General features: G+C 45.3%; 1 protein-coding gene across 1 annotated transcript in view; it reads left to right on the top strand.

Annotated features, from left to right (window-relative positions):
- The window catches only part of LOC133359023 (uncharacterized), a 60,661-nt gene that overhangs the window by 29,676 nt on the left and 15,592 nt on the right, over positions 1–15,393 (top strand). The window contains exons 10-15 of the mRNA XM_061577395.1: positions 3,195–3,348; positions 5,037–5,544; positions 6,928–7,041; positions 7,952–8,032; positions 10,144–10,230; positions 11,122–11,888. Of these exons, the coding sequence (XP_061433379.1) occupies positions 3,195–3,348; positions 5,037–5,544; positions 6,928–7,041; positions 7,952–8,032; positions 10,144–10,230; positions 11,122–11,888 (1,711 nt within the window). The remainder of the gene's footprint in view (positions 1–3,194; positions 3,349–5,036; positions 5,545–6,927; positions 7,042–7,951; positions 8,033–10,143; positions 10,231–11,121; positions 11,889–15,393) is intronic.

Here is a 15,393-nt window from a genome sequence, read left to right as displayed (position 1 = left end):
TCACACGACGTGGGCCCACCGCCCTCACTCGTCTACACCGATGGCGGGTTTTAACGACACATTTATATATTTACGTGATCTAACCAGTGGCGGCTCCTGCAAATTCTCTCAGGGGGGGCAAATGTCTGGATGATTGATAAGGATAAGGTCCACCCATGCAATGGATAAATTAACAGCTTAAGCATGTAAAGGCAACTTCACTTATTTAATATTAATGAAAAATAAAGTGACTTACAATACATCTTGTTTGTTTCTATAATCACTATTAATACAATCCACTCAAGTTTCTTGTATTAAAGATTCCACTAGGTGGTGACAAATTATATTGTTGGATGAAACGTGCTTACGTATGATGACGTAAGCACGTTAGGGCGAGCCCTCCCGGAAGCCATATAGAATGCATAGCAGCGCCCCCCCGTTCGAAAAAAAACATCTTTGAATGTAAGTCTATGGGGCCACTCGGGGCGATTCTCAGCCGGAGTGAAATCGCCCAAAAAGAGGCGGTACTCCACAGAACGTGACATGACGCTGATTGGACTATATCCACAGGCACAGTGACGGCTAGCGTGACTCTGTGGTTGAATGACATTGGTGGTGCATCGCCCAATCGCCCTAATGAAGAAACCGCCCCTGGATCTAACCCCAAAAAACCTCGATTATGGATGATATTGGTCGCGAAAGCCTACCGTGTTAAAAAGGGCTATGTTGTCAGCAGAGCGGTACTGCAACAACAACGAAAATTCACAACACCTGTTATGCATCGTGGTCACCCATTCAAGTACTATCCAGGTTCAATCCTGAATTATGGCAAGCTCTGTCACATTCTGGATGATTTATTGTTATGATGCTTGTTTGCCTAGGAAAACCTCACTGACTCTCATGACTTTTTCAAGAGGGCCCTGCCAAGGCTGCCGAGTTTTTGGAATTGGAATGGTGATTTGCTACGCATAATTGTATTCCAATTGAGTCAATTTGCGGGTATTTTCTTTTACAAAGTTGGCAAGGACTATGAGACTGCCATATGGTAGCCTACTTTTGCGATTGACCTGTGAAGCAGGCGACGGGCCGGGCCATGTTATCCAATAGGCCACATAAGGCAATGTTGCCATAGGTCCTACGAAAACAAGTTGACCATGTGTTTTCTAATGTTTGTATGTATTATAAAAAAATGTAACCACGATACCATCTTGAATAAATATATTTATATAGCTGATCTTTGGAATTTCTTTGCAGTGGTACCAAGTCGTTGACTCGTTGCAAGCGACGCGTATTACACCTAAGATAACGTCAAACAAATAATTAAGCTTAAACGACATGCGCTCGTGCTGTCAGAATATTTAATTTGTTATCGACGAAAATGAATGGCATCCTTTTACAGCGGCATCATCCGATATGATGATTGTAGTAAACAAAAATTAGTTGAAGACAGTTTCGCTTAGAATATGTTTAGGCTTATCTTGTTTGTTTTCTCTTCGGTAATTTCAAATTCAATCTGCGTTTCCACTGCAGACAGCGTTTTTGCATTGAAGTAAGACACAGACTAAATAATGAACGTATCAGCAGTAACAACATCTGTCCAGCGCAGTGGCGGCTCCTGCAAAATCTCTCAGGGGGGGCAAATGTCTGGATGATTGATAAGGATAAGGTCCACCCATGCAATGGATAAATTAACAGCTTAAGCATGTAAAGGCAACTTCACTTCTTTAATATTAATGAAAAATAAAGTGACTCTTACAATACATCTTGTTTGTTTCTATACTCACTATTAATACAATCCACTCAAGTATCTTTTATTAAAGATTCCACTAGGTGGCGACAAATTATATTGTTGGATGAAACGTGCTTACGTATGATGACGTAAGCACGTTCGTGCGAGCCCTCCCGGAACCCATAGAGAATGCATTGCAGCGCCCCCCGTTCGAAAAAAAAACATCTTTGAATGTAAGTCTATGGGGCCACTCGGGGCGATTCTCAGCCGGAGTGAAATCGCCCAAAAAGAGGCAGTACTCCACAGAACGTGACATGACGCTGATTGGACTATATCCAGAGACACAGTGACGGCTAGCGTGACTCTGTGGTTGAATGACATTGGTGGTGCGTCGCCCAATCGCCCTAATGAAGAAACCGCCCCTGGTCCAGCGGCTGGACGAAGTAACGCATGAAACAAGCGGCGGTAGTAACATCGAGGGCATCAACAGTGCCAACTGTACAAAGGTATCACCGAAGGACCTACGAAAAAGAAGTGCATAGGGCCTACAAGAATCTTAATCCGGCCCTGGCGGCGGGTATTTTAGTTTTTTTTTTTTATACGGTTAATGCAGCCGCAGTATAATAACTAGGGCGGCCTCTCGATTCCGAACCGTGCATCTGTGCATCAAGAAGCTAACGCGCTGCCACCAGTCATCCGCAACAAGTGTAAGTCTTGGTTCATAAAACGTGCATTGAAGTAGAATTAAATTGCAGGAAGGGAAACGCATTTTGGTTCGGAAATTCACTAAAATTTTCTCTGCCACTATTTGTATAAATCCCCCCCCCCCTTCGTCACACGGTGTCACAAAAAGTCAGACCCCCCCCCCTCAAATATGACGTCACAAAGCTCTGCCCCCCCCCTTCCAAAATAAAACACATTTCAATTCGCTTTAAACTATTGTCATTGTAGTGCGTATTTAATGTGGCGCTGCACTCTGATGTTGCAGGAGAAAACATTTATTAAAAAGTCTATTTAATTTAGTAGAACGTGTTGTCTATGTTTATTTAAAGTTGCGCATTTTGATGTGACGTCACATTTCTTCTCAAACCCCCCCCCCCCCCTCATCACACATCGTCACAAATGTCTGACCCCCCCCCCTCAGGTGCGTGACGTCATTTAGGGCCACTTTAAATACGCACTACAATGACAATAGTTTAAAGCGATTTGAAGCATGTTTTATTTTCAAAATGGAAATATGGTTTGGGAGGAGGGGGGGCAGAGCTTTGTGACGTCATATTTGAGGGGGGGGGGTCTGACTTTTTGTGACGCCGTGTGACGAGGGTGGGGGAGGGTCAAAAATCGTCAAAAATCGCGTGACGTCATTTATGGACGGCCCCATAACATAACATTGGTCACGAAAGCGTTCAAACTGATCTACGGGTCAAACGATCGCAAAATCGCCGCCGTCCCTAACGGGGCGAATCGGCCGTTTGTGAACGGGGAGGCGAAGCGCTCCTGCGTGCAACTTCAACGATCATCAACTTAACATTTGGCGTCTCGTTACGCGTTTATTTTTTTATTCTTTCTCTAAATGTGCGTATTTGCGACGTTTAATCGCGCTTAAAGAACCGACAGATTCTCGCCCTACCTACGTAAAGGCAAGTTCGGCGGCGTGGGCGGAGGGGGGCATTCTCTACCGATGTAATAATAAACAACGGAGTTCGTTGTCAATCCGCTGCTGAATGCAGGCCGTGACCGGTCGTTTGACCATTCTCATATCTATGTTATACACTATACACTACACACTACACTATACACTACACTACTATACACTACACTATGCACTACACTACTATACACTAGACTATACACTACACTACTATACACTACACTATGCACTACACTACTATACACTAGACTATACACTACACTATACACTACACTATACCCTGCATTACTATACACTACACTACTATACACTACACTATACACTACACTATACACTACACTACTATACACCACTACACGACTATACACTACACTACTATACACTACACTACTATACACTACACTACTATACACTACACTATACACTACACTACTATACACCACACTATACACTACACTACTATAGACTACATTACTATACACTACACTATACATTACACTACTATACACCACATTATACACTACACTACTATAGACTACATTACTATACACTATACTATACACTACACTACTATACACTACACTACTATACACCACTACACGACTATACACTACACTACTATACACTACACTATACACTACGATACACTACTATACACTACTTTACACTATCTTGATTTGAAGCTTTCGTGACTGCAGGAATCCATACTCTTTGTAACGTTTTGATAATCATCTTTCGGAAGATTGCCTTCAAATTTATAACAAACGCTTTTTATTTCAAAATAATTCCAAGGTTTGAAGTGCATCTCACATTTTGGAGCATCTTAGAATCAAGAGAATATGGGAATTGTACAGTTTTTTTTGTTTTGTTTGGTTTAAATTACCCATCACCCAGAAATGTCTGTCCGTCCCGCACGTGACGTCACTCCACATGATGCCCACCCCCCCTGCGTGACGTCACTCCATATCAGGCCCACCCCCCCCCTCATTAATATTCATGAGTGGGTGGATTTTTACACTAACGCAGAGGAAGGTCGAGCTGAATTAAATCATTTATTACGCAAAGTCGCTTCAAATATGACGTTTCTTTACAGAAAGTGATTGTAAAAAATAAATCTACGCTGCACAGTGCTACATCCGTGCGTGACGTCACTTCAAAAAGGCCCCCCCTTTTTATTAATATTCTTGCCCGCGTGGAAATTTACACAAACGCACAAGAAGGTCGCGCACTGCACATGCCGCACCCCTCCACAATAACCATGAGGGGGTGACGTCACTCCACATGCCGCACCCCTCCCCAATAACCATTAGCGGGTGACGTCACTCCACATGGGGTAACCCCCCTCATTAATAATCATAAGCTCTTTTTTTTTCTTCCTGATAACGAACGCGAAACGTGGTCGTTTTTTAATTACTTTTTGTTATTTTCTTTGAACCTATCTACGTGACTTTGAATAATCATCAGTTGAACAATTTTTCTATTGAATATTTCAGATTTATTTCAATATACACTCATCCTTGGACGGGCAAAAAAGCTTGTACATTTGATAATTGTATGTTAAAAATTAAGATTACCATTTGTTATTGCTTGAAGGACACTGCATCTTGATGCTTTGATGTGAATCTAACGTCAACCTTTTTGACCCTACACACTCTCGCCCTCTGCACATCCCATCAGATGGCGTGCGCAGTGGCCACCCCGGTGCTGGAGCCGAGCGGGGACTTCCCGGCGTGGCTGGAGGCGCAGGGCGTGAACGAGGAGGTGGCCCGGGCCATGGACTCGGAGCTGGGCATCCGGGACTACGGGGTCCTGCGTGCCTGTGTCAGGGACGGCCTCGTGCGGGCCGAGCTACTGGCCACGGCGCGCGACCGCCTGCCCTTCGGCTTCTACGCCGTGCTGCGGCAGGTGGTGAAGGTCCTGCAGGGCGCTGAGCCCCACGACGCTGGGACGGCGCGCTGGGACGACGCCGCAACCTCCTCCAACCCTGGCGACGTGACACTGGGAGGCCTGGTGGACGTGCTGCTCGCACTGTTCAGCGGCTTGAGCCGGGAGCTGCTGCTGTCTGTGCGGAGGTTGGGAGCCATGGACAACCAAGGAACATGTACTGGGGTTTCCACTTCAGCCACAAGAGTGGTCACACCTGAGGACAACACGATGCATGAAATGGATGAATACACAATGAATGGTAAAGGTGCAGTCTTTCCAGGAGCTGATAAAGCAGTGAATGCTGTTGAGATTCAATCAAACCTGCTGCCCAGATCCAATTTCTTGGATTCTAATGTAGGCAGCCAGCTCACGGTGGCGTAATGTTATCTCCCTTTCCTGATACGCAGGAGATCGTGGGTTCGATTCCCAACCTTGACGCCTGTATATTAGGAGTTTGTAAGTTCTCCCTGAGGTCGCATGGATTTTTCTCCGAGTCCTCTAATTTTTTCCCTACACATTTACAAACATGCATTTAGATTATTTGTTGACTATAAATTCCCACATATGATTATAGCCACTTTAATGAGCTGTCATGTGTGGCTAGGTCACCTCTGAAATAATAGCTCAGAGGGCTTTATCTGGTAAAATAATAAATAGTTTAGATTCAACTGGGTTATCAGTGCTGGAAGTTTATGGTCTATGCCTGGTCACCAATGACTGCAGAAAAAAACTAATTTTGACATTCCTGCTTTGAGTACTGTATTACATTAATATTTTTTACTGCCATGCGATGAACTTTACTCTCAGTGGCAAAGTGGCTGGGAAAGTTCTGCCCCCTACCTCACAGGAAGGCCTCTTAAGAGGTACCTCTGTAGTATCCGGTTCCGCTGGCTCTTCTCTTACACGAAGGGTTGCACTGCTCTGCACGAGACCAGAATTGATTCATCATCTCATGATGTGACAATGATGAGTCAGGATAACATTTGGGAATACGATGAAACAATGTGAGATATGTTTAGCATGTAGGTTTTAGCGAACAAAAGATTCATATTTTACACGCTTTTATTTAACTCACTCTGTTGTCGTATCCTCAAATCTTATAACTCAATTTTAACCCACTTCCCAATGTCGTATCGACTGCAAACTTGGTATACGTATGTCATACTGATGACAATACTATATTTGATCATTAAAAATAAAATATATATATTTCTAAGCAAAGTTTTTGATATCTTATGTTTCGGCTTGGGTATAATTGTCCACGCTCAACTCGCGTTGCCTGTAAATCACCACGGCCCCTTACGTTATGGCAAGCTTCGGGGCCACTTCCTGGAGTCGTGGAGTTCTGCCATTACTAGTAGGGTACATTTCATTAAAGCGTTTTTTTTAAGTATTTTAAAAATATTACTTATTTGGGTAAGATTGCATAAGTAAAATGTTTGTCGTCCATCATCCTCCCCCTGAGACAGCCAATTAATAAAGTTGTCACTTGAACAAATGCACCAGTTCATGACCGCTTCAGCACGCCAGTATGTTGGAGAGCTATCCGTATTTTATTTATGAGATGTGACCCAAAAATTACTCAATTTCATGATTTTGGGAAGTGCAGAAATCTAATGACCTTGTGCGTCTGTGGCCTAAGTCTCCTCAGATGAGCTTGGAGAGACCCCAGACTCGGACAGAGAGGACGCCAACCCCAACCAGACATTACATGTGATCAAAGCAGAGGCGTGTGGAGGTACTTATAATTACAACAGTAAGTCTCCTTTATTTATCCAGGAAAGCCTCGCTGAGTGTTTAGACTTCTTCCGGCAGCTCTTGCATGAGGATTAGCGAATGCTCTTGCATTCGTGTGTGGAAGTAAATGGAAATATCCATAAAAAGTCCATGCATAAGAGGGGATAGCATTAAAAGTTATGCACAGATCTGTTGATGACAGGAGCACAGCTACGCTTTGAAAGTTGGGGGTGTCCTATCTAGTCAATGTTTCCTAGTGGTTCCTGGATAGATGACTGAGAGCATCCGCGAAGTTTACCCCCCTGCCCCCCACTTCGTCACATATAAACAGGCGCTCCACTGTGCTGTACTAATGTTAAGTCTACAGAACTACTGGCTGCTGACTCGGTACTTAGCCTACTGTTCCTGCGGTTACCATTTATTTAAAGGTTCCGTGATCGGCAAAATTTGCATTTATGTCAGCTTATTTACAGGAGAAAAATACGGGCTTAAAAAAAAAAAACAGGATTCATGTCCAAAATATTGAGGGTGTCCTATTCGGCCCTCGGGTAAAGCTTCCTTGATTTGGCGCTTTCGGTAAAGTCACGTAGAAAGAGAAAATAATAAATTAAATAATATTTTCTCTTTCTACGTGACTTTATTATTTTATCTTTCTACGTGACTTTACTGAAAGAACCGAAGAGTAAAGCTTCCTTACCCCTCGCTTGAGGTGAATGTGTATCGTAACAGTGTGGCCAGGGTAAGACAGGACACTTGTAACTCCCTGGGGACTTGGGAAGGTTTTCAGTGGCAAGCGTCATTTTGCTGACGTCTCTTCCTCAATTCCCAGCAAGTAATTGCAGGTCTGCACCTTTTGGATTTCTTTTTTTCACTGATGTCTTGTTTGAATGTCTGCCCTCCCCCCTCCCCTCTTGTTGCAAATGAGAAAGAAGGGAAGAACAGGGCCCAAGAAACGGGCGGCTTGAACTGCAGTCAAGTTGAGTGCACACTGAAAAGTGAGACCTGTGGAGGTGAGACTTACTTATTCTTATTCTTTCATATGGCTGATGTAGACGCAGAGCCAGGCAACCTTGCAGGAGCAGCGGAGTGTATCGCCGTAATGTCTTCTTCATGTTTGTGGATCGGGCATTGCGTCGTTAATACGTTGTACGGTCTGTTCTGGATGACCACAGTCGCACACTGGAGAGTTTTTAATTTTCCATTTGTGCATCGGGTATCCGTATCTGCCATGGTTTGTACGGATGCGATTTAGGGTGGACCATGAGTTTTTTTGAAGATCAAACCCAGGGATATTCTTCGTTGGATCTTTCACAAAAGGTGTTTCAGCTGAACGGAGACTTAATTTAAAGGAAGTAACCTGATGGACAGCTCTTTGCCATTCCACTGCTGCCTGAAGGCCTCCCCACACTGTTGGTCTTGGGGGTGATTTGATAATACTTCCCCACACTGATCACAAGGCCTTGGACTGGGGGGGGATTGCGGGGTGGTGGGAAGAGGGCTGGTGACCCATGATCGGTTCAGATATCACACTGCCATTGATGTTCGTAGCCCTGGCCGGAAACCACACTCAGGTTGCTGTGTTCAGAGTGCGATACGCAAACACTGTGTCACCGCTCTTCCCCCAATTTAAATACACAAAACCATTACAACAGAAATGCCTTAGCTTGTAGCTGCACAACTGCATTGCATGTCCTGAGCTGTCCAACATGAGACTGAAACATCGTTGGCGAGTGACTTTAATGAGACATCTCTTGACATATCTGCAGTGTTTTCAGCCCTCGTTAATACAACGCCAGTGCATCGGCATCTCTAGGGCACAGCTGAAAGTCACTTTCAAATAGTTTATCATGATTGAAGCTTTCAATCTCAGATTTATTTCTATTGTTAGAGGTCTATTGTTAGAGACAATTTCAACCGAGAAGATGGATTCTGGCTTAGCAATCATTTGAAGGATTTGATAAACCATTTTGGGTCTTAATTGATTGTGTTCATGCTTACGGTAACTTTCAGACCGCATTCCATTTTCTTCTCCCCCCTCCTCTTTTCCGAACATAGATGGACTTGTCCATCTGATCAACTGCCAAATCGCTGTCCGTGATGCTGACGTTAAGAAAAAAATGCCACTTTTTTCAAATGTTCTTGTTGTGGATTTCACACCTGATGATGATTGCTTGTGTTGCAGTCGAAATGTCGTGAGAATTAAATTGTTTAATAGTTTTATTATTTTATTATTTCCCTTTTACGTGACTTTACCGAAAGAACCAAGAATATGAATCCCTGCAGTCACAAAAGCTTTAAATAAATAAAAAAGATCGGAGAGCTCTTTGTTTTTTTGGGTTGTCTCTTCTTTTAATGAGGTGGAAGCAAGCGCGATGTGAAATGTAATAACCGAGTTTCTGTTAGTGGCTCCCGATGACTATTATCCTGCTATTCACATCACATCCGTGCTCCCCTCCATCAACACGCACTATTGTGGTGAAGTATAGTCAAATAACCCCCTATCACCGACACGGCATGTGGAGGCCCTTATCCATCAGTGCTTTGTCAATTTACACTCATGCACGTGTGTACATCTGCATTTATCCGCGGGTAACTTTGCAGGAGTTTTCTGCAAATCAGAATCTTTATTTATTATTTATTTTCAGAATATTTATCCTGGAGAAATCCGATGAGCTATGAAGCTTTTTTTCACAGATGTCCAGTAGGGGTGGGTCGGAAAGTTACAACAACAAACATACCTGTCAACCCATACGGTTTACCCATATTCTTGTACAGGGAGATTTTGAGTTTTCAGGTCCATATGGCGTACAGCTGTTTCAATACGGGCAAAAACAAAAATGTGTCTATTTGTTTGTGTTTATCCCTTATAATGGGACTTTGTAGGATGAACATTGAGATTTATAAAGGCACGGGGTGACCATTAAGGTCTGAATTGGTCTTTAATAAGCTAGGCACTCATAAGGGGTTGACAGGTATAAAACAATACAAAAAATTATCGGAGTGCAAACTCGATTCACGATTAATATTCGCGAACAGTACCTCCAGCCACGTCACCACTGATGAGAGGCGTTTAACCGCAATAACCTTAACAATATAGTTGGTGTTTTTTTCTTCGCATCAGATGAAGGTGGAGAGAAACTGGCTTCAGAAGTGGACGACCCTGATCTCAACCAGACATTAATCGCGATAAAAACGGAGGCCCATGGAGGTAAGACAATAAACCACAATTACACCATTGGAACCTCATTTGCCAGTAAAAAATATGATAATTGGTTTTTTACCCTTCTATCTGGCAACAAAACTGACACCTTTTTTACAAGGAGTCATGTTTACATAGACCACAATACCTGCAGTCATAATGCAAACAAAAAACATAACTCTGATAATGTGCACTGTCCTTGAAGTTGATTAGTCCACACCTGAGACAGCTTTCCTTAGAGCCTAGTCTCACATGGGTTAGACCACAATACCTGCAGTCATAATGCAAACAATGGTGTAAATGCTTACCCCGAGCTCTCATACTCTGATGGTGCATTTTCTTTGAGTTGTGCGCCTTTTGGCGTCATCTGGTCCAACCCATGTGAGACTAGGCTCTAAGGAAAGCTGTCTCGGGTGTGGACCAATCAACTTCAAGGACAGTGCATACATTATCAGAGTTATGTTTTGTGTTTGCATTATGACTGCAGTTATTGTGGTCTATGCAAACATGACTCCTTGTAAAAAAAGTGTCAGTTTTGTTGCCAGATAGAAGGGTAAAAAAACAATTATCAAACCACAATTACTTCAGAGGTGGCTGGGTAGCTTTAGAGGTCAGAACGCTGAGATGACAACAACTGAGATTCTGGGTTAAAATCCAGTTTTCAGTCATCGGTGAATAAACTATTTTCTCAAGCGGAGTGAGTTAAATGGCCTCGGTTGGTCACCACTGACTGAACTTTAACAAAAGAAAATAATTACATTTCATTTTGCAGCACTGACAAAATTATCACTTCAATTGTCATGTGGGAATTAAAAATATCAATGGCCTTCACAACCAAGAGCCAACTTGTAAGAAGGAGAGACTTGAATGTAAATTATTTCTCTTTTTCATTGCATCCAGGAAAAAGCAACATCGTCCAAGATGTAAACGTTCTTCAAGAGGTGGGACTGGACCTCACGGACTCTATCAAGGCTGGTGCACATCCCTGGACACGGCAACCGCAGCAGCAGCGGCAGACGGGCAGCGAAACGCACGGAAGTGACGCTGACGCCGCAGAGTTACCCCTCAGCGTCGTCTACACGCCCGCTCCGCTCGTCAGCGGACAAACTCTCCAACAGGAGGCGCCGGGCCTAAACGTGTCTCCGTTGAACGATGAGCCGTGCCCTCCTCTCCATGACGTCGACCTCCTAGAGTTTCACGTTGGCCAGCAGTGGACCGTGCAGTCTGGCTCGGGCGCTGGCGAGAGGCCATACCAGTGCACGGTGTGCAGGAAGAGCTTCTCGCAGAACTGCCACCTCAAGGACCACCAGCGCACGCACACGGGCGAGAAGCCGTACCGCTGCAAGATGTGCGGCCAGTCGTTCACGCAGAAGTCGCACCTCAAGGCGCACCAGAGCACGCATACGGGCGAGAAGCCATACCAGTGCAAGCTGTGCCACCAGTCTTTCTCGCGCAACGGCAACCTCAAGGTGCACGTGCGCACACACACGGGCGAGAAGCCCTATCGCTGCGGCGTGTGTGGCCAGGAGTTCTCGTACCTCTACCGATTCAAGCACCACCAGCACAAGCACGCGGGCGAGAATCTGTACCGCTGTGTCGTGTGCCCGCAGACCTTCGCGGACTTCAACGCCCTGATGAGCCACCAGAACGCACACCTGGGGGAAAGGGTGCTTTGACCCGAGTGACGCGCTGCGCGGCTTTAGGGGATGGCGGCTTTAGTATTTTTGTGGGACAGTTCTGCTCCAAGTGGGAATGAGTTTCTGGGTTACCGTACGTGTTTTTCTGCACGTGCTGGGAGCTTCCTCGTGAAGGAAACGCCTTCTTCCCAAAGAGCCTCACAAAACACAGAGCGAAACGTCGGACATTATGTCGAACAGCACGCGGTGCGAACTGACAACAGGACGACCACGAAAAGCTACGCAGTAATATATGAAAATGTTTTCTATAGCAGAATGGTAGGAACAAATGAGATAGAATCAATGGAAAAGAACATGTGAGATGGAGAATTCAAACTTAACGAGATTCAAAAATATACTTTGATCGTTGAGTCAAATTGTGACTGAATCCTGATAATTCCTTGTATCTGAGTTTGGGGTGGTGGTGGTGGTGGTGTGAGTTGCTACATGGATACTAACAAAGCAACGAAAAGATCATACATATCTTGGCCTTTCAGTATAGGAGCGCGTGGATAATACTGGGAATTTCGCACCACGATAGGGTCATTAACTTTGAAGTTTAGAACGAGAGGCAGGAAAGTAATTGGGCTCAAATCATGAAGAGGAGGATGGAGGAGGAGGAGGAGGGCACATTACTGAGACAGACATTGGAGTGGCACCCAGATGTTGATGAGACAGACTGGTCCTTGGAGGTAAGACGTTCACCCATCCTAGATGTAGATCTAGGGAGGAGGTTGGTGGATGACACACATACACTGATGCATGCCTGGTGAAAGAGCATTGGAGCAGTCACATGCTCCTTGGGGCCAATGAGCGAGCTGTTCAGTCAGCTGTATATCCCCTAAACTACTGTGTGTAGTTTTTGTTTCGTTTGGAATACAATGAAAGGATTGCGTTTTTTAAATAATAAATCTTTTTTCAAGATTCTAATTGAGAAACGTGTTTTATTATTCTGACATTTTCACTGTATAAGTAGATTTATTTTTGTTTAGTTTCCCAACAGTTTAAAAGCGTTTATGCATTTTCTCTGTCCATCTTTCTACAACAAGGGGTTGGGGAAGGGGCCATTATACTGGTAGGAACCTCCTGGTTACACCAGCCCACAGGGGATTATTGTGTCCGTCCATCCGTCGTGCATACAAAAATGGGAGGGGTGGGGCTGGATGGAGAGGGGAGGGTGGGGAGGGGCTGGGTGAGGAGGGTGGGGCTGGGTGGGGAGGGGCTGGTCACCCCGTGGTGCCCTTAAACGTTTAACCTACTCACGCCGGCTTGTGCCCGCCCTCACAGTCGGGCATATTTGCGGAATACACCACGCCGCCGTTGACCCTGGCCATTGACCGAGCAACCCAACGTTCCTACTAGCTCCCTCCGCAGGAGGAATGTGTTAACTCGAGTAAAGATGCTCCAAGATGAACCAACTGGTTTGTGCCGCAATTGTGGACTATGTAAAACTACCCAACATCATCAAAAAGGCATCCCTATCAACCCATACGCTTTAGGGGCTGTCCATAAATGACGTCACGCGATTTTGGACGAGTTTTGACCCCCCCCCCCCTTCGTCACACGGCGTCACAAAAAGTCAGACCCCCCCTCAAATGTGACGTCAAAAAAATATAAAAGTGGCTTCAAATCGCTTTAAACTATTGTCATTGTAGTGCGTATTTAATGTGGCGCTGCACTCTGATGTTGCAGGATAAAAACATTTATTAAAAAGTCTATTTAATTAAGTAGAACGTGTTTATATTTATGCAAAGTTGCGCATTTTGATGTGACGTCACATTTCTTCTCAAACCCCCCCCCCTCGTCACACATCGTCACAAATGTCTGACCCCCCCCCCCAGGTGCGTGACGTCATTTATGGACGGCCCTTTACCCATATTCTTGTACATGGAAATTTTGAGTTTTCAGGTCCATACGGCGTAAAGCCGTTTCAATACCGGCAATAAAAATTAATTTTGTCAATTTGTGTTTCTACCTTGTGATGGGACTTTGTAGAATGAACGTTGAGATGTATAAGGGGCACGGGGTGACCAATTAGGCCTGAATTGGTCTGTAATAAGATAGGCACTGATAAGGGGTTGACAGGTATGCGAAACACGACACTATTGTACGCTACTATGCACTACATACTATACGCTACACTATACACTACACTATACACTCATCATCATGGCTTGGCTTCGCGAACGAAGATCTAGGAAGGACATCCACGTCTTCTGCAGGCACGCTGGTGGCTGAAGAGGCCTATGCGGGACAAGCAGGTCCTGCCACAACAGCTGCAAGTATAGGTCTCATCTGGGATGGGTGCTGAGGGATCATGGTTCTTCCTCCTCCTTTTGTCCTCCATACGGGCCCTGCGGGTATCTTCGAAGAAGGAGGTGGCCTGGTGGACTGTGTGCCGCCAGGAGTTGCGATCAGCTGCTTGTGTTGCCCACTGACGGTGATCGATGCAGCAAGCAGTGAGGGACTTCTTCAGGGAGTCTTTGTATCGCTTTCGTGGTGCCCCTATGTCGCGATGGCCAGAGGACAGTTCCCCATACAGCACGATCTTAGGCAAGCGGTGGTTCTCCATCCTGGCGATGTGCCCTGCCCAACGAAGCTGTGTCTTGAGGACCATGGCCTCGATGCTGATGACCTTCGCTGACTTGAGGACTTCAGTGTTGGCGACGAAGTCACTCCAGTGAATATTGAAGATTGTGCGGAGGCAGCGCTGATGGAAACGCTCGAGGAGACTCAGGTGACGACGGTACGTGACCCAGGACTCAGCGCCATACAGGAGAGTGGTCAGCACAACAGCTTTGTAGACGTTGACCTTTGTGGCTCTTTTAAGGTTTCTGTTGTTCCAGACACGTTTGTATAGTCTGCCAAATGCACTGTTTGCCTTGGCCAGCCTGTTGTCGACTTCGTTGTCGATCTTGGCGTCAGACGAGATGACGCACCCCAAGTAGCTGAACTGGTGGACAGCTTTCAGTTCTGTTTGTTCAATGAAGATGCTTGGTGGATGGTGCTCCTCATGGGGTGCGGACTGATGAAGAACTTCAGTCTTCCTCAGGCTGACTTCAAGGCCGAAGATCTGAGCTGTTTTCGCGAAACAGGACGTAATTCGCTGCATAGCTGCCTCTGTATGAGCAAGGAGGGCGGCATCGTCAGCAAAAAGCAGCTCCCTGATCAGTTGCTCCATGGTCTTTGTGTGGGCCTGCAAACGCCTCAGGTTGAACACGCTCCCGTCGAGACGAAAACGGATGTATACGCCATCAGCGTCGTCGAGGTCCTCTGTGACCTGCTGGAGCATCATGCTGAACAAAATGGTGAACAGCGTGGGAGCAAGAACACAGCCCTGTTTCACGCCGTTTGCAATAGGGAAGGGCTGCGAGAGATTGTTGCTATTTCTGACTTGTCCAAGCTGATCTTCATGAAGCTGGACGATCATGGTGAGGAACTTCGGTGGGCAGCCTAGCTTGTCCAGGATTTTCCAAAGTCCCTGCCTGCTCACGGT

This window comes from Lethenteron reissneri, chromosome 64, assembly GCF_015708825.2.
Source record: "Lethenteron reissneri isolate LAM-NWPU_2019-01 chromosome 64, ASM1570882v1, whole genome shotgun sequence".
Classification (NCBI taxonomy): domain Eukaryota; kingdom Metazoa; phylum Chordata; class Hyperoartia; order Petromyzontiformes; family Petromyzontidae; genus Lethenteron; species Lethenteron reissneri.
This window is presented reverse-complemented; position numbering and strand designations above follow the sequence as displayed.